Source organism: Montipora capricornis, chromosome 11, assembly GCF_036669925.1.
Source record: "Montipora capricornis isolate CH-2021 chromosome 11, ASM3666992v2, whole genome shotgun sequence".
NCBI classification, from domain to species: Eukaryota; Metazoa; Cnidaria; class Anthozoa; order Scleractinia; family Acroporidae; genus Montipora; species Montipora capricornis.
The window spans coordinates 7,572,910-7,580,409 of NC_090893.1; the positions used below are offsets into that span (position 1 = coordinate 7,572,910).

The 7,500-nt window shown below is 41.4% G+C and overlaps 1 protein-coding gene and 1 long non-coding RNA gene across 3 annotated transcripts in view; both read left to right on the forward strand.

Annotated features, from left to right (window-relative positions):
• Positions 1–2,908: 2,908 nt before the first annotated feature.
• Positions 2,909–3,731, forward strand: LOC138024972 (uncharacterized). The gene is made up of 2 exons (XR_011127109.1): positions 2,909–3,059; positions 3,462–3,731. It is a non-coding gene; the product is annotated as an uncharacterized lncRNA (long non-coding RNA).
• A 1,744-nt stretch (positions 3,732–5,475) lies between these two features.
• Positions 5,476–7,500, forward strand: part of LOC138023796 (store-operated calcium entry-associated regulatory factor-like) — a 12,069-nt gene continuing 10,044 nt past the window's right edge. The window contains exons 1-2 of one of the 2 annotated variants that reach the window (XR_011126792.1): positions 5,476–5,768; positions 6,138–6,337. Coding sequence is in view for 1 of the 2 variants with exons in the window: in XM_068870867.1 (XP_068726968.1) it covers positions 5,702–5,768; positions 6,138–6,337 (267 nt within the window). In the remaining variant the exon portion in view is untranslated. The remainder of the gene's footprint in view (positions 5,769–6,137; positions 6,338–7,500) is intronic. The other variant, XM_068870867.1, reaches the window with a different exon arrangement.

The window sequence follows — 7,500 nt, forward strand, 5'->3', positions numbered from 1 at the left end:
AGAAATCGAAAATATAATTTGGCCAAATTCGCATTCTTTTAAGTGCCCTTACTGAGGAATGAGCATAAAATTGAAATCAGAGCGTTTTTAGCGGTTTTCTGGCGTATTTCGGATCGTAAAAGCAGATTTATTGGAGCGCTATTGTTGGAGTCGCGTACTATAGTAGGTTATTTACCGGGCAGTTTTTTGTGGGAGAAATCGAAAATACAATTTGGTCTAAATGCCTTTCTTTCAGTTATTTGATCATGTCTGTAAAATTATTAGAGTATTGAAATAAAAATAAAGGGTTTTGAGTTTTGATTTCTCGAAATGATAGAGGTTGGACTTGCTAGAGTGTATTTTGGACTTCTAGTTCCGTTTGCAGGCCTTTTTTTGTAGAGTGTTATTTACCTATTTGCGTAGTTTCTATTCGTCTGTGGTCCTTTTTAAAGATAACTATGTCGCGGCTTAATTACTCGAGAGATTTTGGAGGAAATCAAATACTAATGACAAGAAGTTGACTCCGTTGGAAAGTTCACTTGATTTCTTAGCTTAAATACACAGTATTAGAGTCTACATAAAATCCGCTTTGGTTTTGCAAATTTATCATTACGGCATATTAATTTTTGGGTGTTACTTATGTAATTCATGATTTTATTAATTTTAATTGTAGTTATTTGTATTCTTTAGATGCATGGCAACTTAATTGTATTTGTATTGTTTCTATTTAGTTAGAGATTTTAGTTGGGTGTCCCCTATTAACAGTAAATATTCTCCCCGGTTCGACTTCATTTGACACGTTAGTAAAGTCATCATTATTATTATTATTTATACTTAATCTTTCTTCTCTCCATTTTCTTATTTCAAGTGATCTCGTCTAGAGCTATGCGTTGTTGTTTGTGTTTATGTGTTGCCTGTCTTTTCTTCTTATATTTGTGCCGCCCTGAATCGGCTTCAGTTTTCCTTTGTTATACATAAGTCTTTATTTTCCACCTAGATTAGCTTATAATTATTTTCTAGGGGCATTGTACATCATTTAAGTCCTACTAATTTGTTGTTTTCTATTTACGTGTGGTGTGAATAAACTATTTTCGTTGTTGAATTCAGATCGTAGATTTATGGTTATTTGATTGCGGTTAGTCAGTCGCGTGCTATTGACATCTATATGATGGGCAAATTTGAGGGATCGACAAGTTTCGAAATGGTGGAAATCAAGTTTTGATGCGCTAACGTTTTCATCATTACTGTTGTTGATTGAGGGGGGAACCTAACCATGGAGTCGGCGCCACCTTAGCTCTCCCAGGGAAGTCCCCACGTTCTAGAAGACAGGTGGTTTTCCGGTCCTAGCTCCCCCCTGATGGGAGCTGCTCCCCGGACCACGCCAGGAACATGCTCCAAGGGGGCATCCTGCTATGGGGTCCGTTTTGCCCCACCTTGCCAAGTAAGGCACTTACATCATTGAAAAACCCGGTTTTTTGGGCACAACTCCGCCCGGATTTGATCCTGCCCCCCCCCCCCCATCGGATTCCGTGTGCCGACTCTTCAGGGCCCCTCGCAGGTGCATGCCAAGTTTCACCCCCGTAGCTCAAAGTTTAGTGTTTAATTCGCGAGGACTTTTTTCTTCTCAACTTCTGGAGAGCCTCAGGTCTTGTGTGGATGTAAAACTTTCAGTGGATTTACCCGCCCCTGCAAGTGAACCCTAAAGGTCAAAAGTGAAGTTAGCCCATAATATTATATATTGTTGGAAATGTATTGACGAGTTCTATCGCGTGACGGAGTTTGGGTAGCCTGCAGTCTATTGGGTGCCCTGTGCGTTGTTTTAACCTCATACCATTCCATTCTTAGGCAAGGCAAGTAAAGTATTATTATGGTGTCTTCATCACATCATCAAAGGAATTTTCATCTTTCAAAATACATGTCATATGCAGAGTCCCACCCAGTCTTCACCATCGACAACACAGAGCTGGAGATTGTGGACACCTTCACCTACTTGGGCTCCACCGTGTCAAGCACGACTTTGCTCGATGCTGAGATCAGCTGCAGGATCGCCAAAGCAGCTGCTGTCATGGCCAAACTCAACAAGCGATTTTGAGGCAATGACCTGTTGGGCGAAAGGACCAAGATGTACGTCTACCAAGCTTGTGTCCTGTCGACTCTCCTCTATGGCAGCGAGTCGTGGACGACCTATGCCAGACAAGAGCGGCGACTCAACTGATTCCACCTCCGCTGCCTTCGGCGCCTGCTGCACATCAGGTGGAAGGACAGAGTCACCAACACCAAGGTCCTGGAGCACGTTGGCTCACTGAACATGCCATCACTGTTCATTCAGCAACGCCTTTGATGGCTCGGCCATGCATATTGCATGGAGCCTAACCGCCAGCCAAGAGAAATCCTTTATGGAGAACTGCGGGAGGGCATCCGTCGTGCGGGTCGACCGCTGCTGCGCTACAAGGGGGTCATCAAGCGAGACTTGCGATCTGCACTAATCGACACCAGTGCATGGGAGGACATCGCCAAACACCGAGATGCATGGCGGCAAAGTGTCAAAGCGGGGGTTTCAAAGGTGGAAACGAACAAGTCCAGGCTACATGCAAGAGAGTGGCGAGAAAAGAGCACACAGCCTCTGTGCGTGTTTCCACAAGGCACGTCTGCGCCACCTGCAACAGAGACTGCCACTCCAGGATCGGGCTACAAAGTCATACAAGATCGAGCCCAAATCTTCAGCGCTAACCATCGCCTCTTCGAGACGAGGATGCCACTACTACTACTAGTATCAATAATTTATTAATAGATTATTTATTTATGTGATTTTTAATTTGAGATTTCAAGATTATTGTTCTCACTAGTTTTAGATGTTATCTCAAGTATAATATAATATCATTCATTGTATTACTTTCATGGAGAATCATTTACAGAAGATGCATTGATAGAATTGTTATTTTTTTTAATAGGATGCAAAGTTTGGTCTTGGAGGAAAAAAGAATGGCATGAAACGAAATACAACGCAACGTTTTTCAAATGTGAGTTCTTTTAATTCTGCCAAACACAGTAAGATGCCAAGGACAAAAGCCGGAAAGATGGTAAGAAAAAGTTATTGATGCTGTAGTGAATGACATCACAGGAAAAATTACTCAGTAGCTTTCATTTGAATGGTCACAAGTTAGGATTTCACCCACAGACTCAAAAGATAGAACCACCTTGTACAGCATATGATAATAAACATCACAACATGAAAGTACTGCTCAGTAGCTTTCATTTGAATGGTCACACTTTAGGATTTCACCCACAGACTCAAAAGATAGAACCACCTTGTACAGCATAATAGACAGCACCACAGTAAAATAATGCTCAGTAGCTTCCATTTGAATGGTCACACTTTAGGATTTCACCCACAGACTCAAAAGTTAGAACTACTTTGTACAGCATAATAGACTAAGCCAACTCGAGAACAACAAAAGATGTTAATCTTTGTTCCTTTACAGGGTAAGAAGAGAAAGAATGTAAGACCTGGAAAGTCACGGCGGAAACGAATGAAGAAATAAACTTGTGTGATATCTCTGAGAACACTGGCAATTTCGACTACGGTAAAGGCCAAGCGGGACCAAACGAGGAACTGAATTAATGAGGATGTCGAAAAAATAAAATAAGAGTTTTATGAACTGTCTGTCTGAAAATGTTTCGTTTTCTTTTTTCCTTTTTTGTTGTGACTTGTAACATCGATTTGGTGTAAAAAAAATCCAGCGTGTACTGTGCATTTGTGTTGTGCTTTCCTTAGTGTTTGCTTCGTATTCTATTCATTTTAGAGCGCTCTCATGGAGCAAACGCAAACGCTAGCCCAAAACCAAACGGGAACAATCACTTCTGCGCACAAGTTTTGCTTGCGTCCCTAATCTCGTTTTATCCTCCAGTGTACCTACATGGGGGTCTCCTGTTTTAAAGACACACGCTCATTACCCTTTGGGGTATTTAGTACAACCCTCTTGAAATAAAGACTTCACCTGCTTACAGGGTACTTGCATGTACGGATCTTCCTGTGATATGAACGCTCGTCTCAAGAGGCCATTTTCCTCTAGGTTATGATTTCGTTCTCTTAAGACGCGAATGATTTATGTTCTATATACATTCAAAGTAGCATTTCCAACTTTCTGCGCAAGTAATTTTGTTTTCTTAAAACAACAGGGGGTTGTATATCAATGACCACGAAAGATTTTCGGGTTCGAAAGATTGGATAAAAAGCTGGAGTTTTGACATGTTTTCAACCGTACATATTTGCCCTTGAGGCACTTTCGCGTTGAAGAAATACACCTCAGTTGTTCAAAGGCCGGTGTCCAAGCGAATTTGACCATCGTCCGTTAAAGTTGGACAGTCTTGGTAGAAATACGCTAGCGGATATGAACCCCCGAATACAGCTTATTTAATTGTTTATGGAGGCAGAGTTAGATTTTGGATTGGGGAAACTGACCGATACTATAAAGCATAAATCTTTGAGAAAAAGACTCAGAGGAGAACGCTTATTTTCAAGGGGGGTGGGCCCATATCCGCGTAAGGGGGCCTCATATCCACCGGCGCATCTTGACCGGGTGGTCCCCTGTATATCGGGTGTATGAGTCATTATCTGACAGTTTCATGCCGCCTTACGTAACCGTTAGTATGATGCACACTCTATGTAAAGGTGTGTACGAAAACTCTCCAAAGTCTTATGCCCTATTCACACCAACAAGACGAGTTTGATTAAACTGGGTTTAACTAACTGAAAATCAGTCAGAAAATGTAGGACTGGATATTACGTGAGATTCAGGGGAGTTTCCGTACATGCTTTGCTGTGTGCTAAATTTGTGGGCGATAAAAATCAGTATAAGTTATTTAAAAAGAAAACACTTTGAAAACCGTGTTCAAAGAAATAAAGGAAAGGAAAGGAACTTCATTTAAGTGTCTAGTAAATTTAGCGCTGAAGCACTAATTGGGGACACTGTAAATTGAAATTAACAATCAATACAAATCAAGTCAAATGTTGGTTTTTGAGGAGAGGGGAAACCGGAGTACCCGGAGAAAACCTCTCGGTGCAGAGTAGAGAACCAACAAACTCAACCGATATACGACGCCGAGTCGCCGAGTCTGGGAATCGAACCCGGGGCAAATTTAGTGGGAGGCGAGTGCTCTCCCCACTGCGCCATCCCTGCACATCTGGCTTGGTGTGAACGGGGTGTAGTGTCGTGTGTTCGTTTATAAAACATCTTGTATGCGTGTTGATGTTGAAAGAAGTAATTAAATCGGTGCGAATGTTAATACTACACGGGACATTGGATAGTGACATGGCCACTGGGTAAAGTTATCCAGCCTTTAAACTTCTGGGACCGGTCCTCAAAACCAGCACCTTTGACCTGAAGTTTCTGCTAGTCAATTTCTAACGAAGGCGCTGACTTTTCATTTTAATATTTTTGGGTAGCCTGTGGTTTTCAATGCGAAAGGATTGGGGCGATAACCTAGTGCCAGTCTTTACATGACAAGAACGGTAAGTACCAGAAAATATGATGCAAGGGCTGAGTGCATGTTCAGCAGTAGTTTCGGCCAATCTACTTTCGAAACGTATTCCTGTGTTTGTATGAAATCGTAAATGATATTTTGAGCTGCCATTTAATCGTCGTGATATTTGTTACTCACTCTGCTACAAAGATCTCTCCAAAACCGACTGGAAGTACATAACAACTTGTCGATTTTTGAAATGATGACAATAAATCGTGGAATTTTGTGGATTTTTTTCCTGTTTGGAAATATTATGATTTCGACAGGTGGGTATTTTTATGCAGCTGCAATTTCAGACTTAACGTTTTATAATTTCTTGATTTGTCTTGCTTCGGTTTTTCAAGGAACTTTGCATTGATCGCTAGTTCAGCTTAAGATAAACAATTGCAAGAAAGCAGAAATTTTCTCTCTCTTTAGCTCAATTCAGTAAGCTTTAAATTGTGTTATAGCAGGTGTTATAGCATCTTTTAGGCACCTTAAGCTCTTTAGAATTTGTGCAGTTGGCCAGTCATGTTCGATTTGTCCAGGATAATGCAATACAGTGTATGTGTACATGTGTGAAGAAATGGTTCTCAATTTATTGCTATAGGAAGTAAGCTAATTTAATCGTGTGTACCTGTGTTTTCTTTGTTCAGTTCTAGGTTGGGGCAGCAGTGACAAGATTAAATTAACTGATGTGAATGTCATTACACTACATCAAGGAAAGATGACAAATTCTCGCCGTACCCATGCCGTCCCTCAGTTGCAGTGTGTGGGTGGATCAGCTGGCTGTTCAGCTTTTACGCCACGAGTTGTGCAGTGTTACAACAGGGGATCTGATGGTTATGACGTGCAGGTAAAAGAATGTTAATTAGTGCAAACACCTCTTGTATCTGAAAACAAAGGTAACCATTGATGAAGCCATTGATAACTTAATCTTTTCGACAAGGAAATGGAAAGGTTCTTTGGAAATCCAATGCATTTTATTACTAGCATTTGTTATAATGCACTAGTCATATGTTTCCCCAACCCCCCTACCCCCGGGGATAGTGGGGACATATGGGGAAATTACTAGGGCAATTACGCGAGACTACGCCACAATTACGCCTCTACGGGGTAGGGACATTACAAGATTTTCGCTCCTCTGCCCTACCCCACTGGGGACACACAAGGGAAATAGCGGAGAATTCCTACCTAGGAGGACTGGGACTGAAAAGAAACGAAGAGCAATGGTAATGAGTATTTTCACACGTATTTTCACTGTTTAATCTTCACAGCCAATTGCATCTAGCCTCAACTGACAGTCGACCAATAACATCACAAATAAGTTGACCAATGACATCTGTGACCAGAGTTTTTATTCTTATAATAATATCTACTGATGTTACACATTACACAAGTTACTTGACTTTAAAGAGGGCTTCTGCTCAAGTTGTCGAAACATCAGTCGATGTCAATCTTAAACAGTCCTTCTCTGTCAGTACTGCACTCACCTGGATGATCATCCATTACAATATGACTCCTGAGTTCAAACCGTTTACGAAGTGTGTTTTTGTTGGCAAATATTAGGATTTAGCCTCCAGTTATAAATTGGTACATAAAAAGCTATGGCCTTATGTGCCTACTGGTTTGAGGAGAAATGACGACGATGATGATGATGATGATGATGAAACAAAAAGCTGTAAGCTTGTAGAGCAAGCATAGTGACTTTAGACTGTAAGGTGCACCCTGTGAATAAGTCTCTCAAAATAATAAAGACAAGAAATATTACACTAATGTACATGTAGGCAGGTACTGGGTAAAGTCTGCATACGAGTCAAGTGGCCCATCAGGCGACAGCTTATTCCGGTTTCTGTTGCATGAAGCGACTAGGAGTATTTCTACTCCCCCCTAGATGGGATGCTAGTCCATCACTGGGTTACCCCTAGCATTAAATTTGCCGGTACCCATTTCTTATGATACCTTGGTGGAGAGAGGCCCCGTTTGAGTAAAGTGTCTTGCCCAAGAACACAACACAAT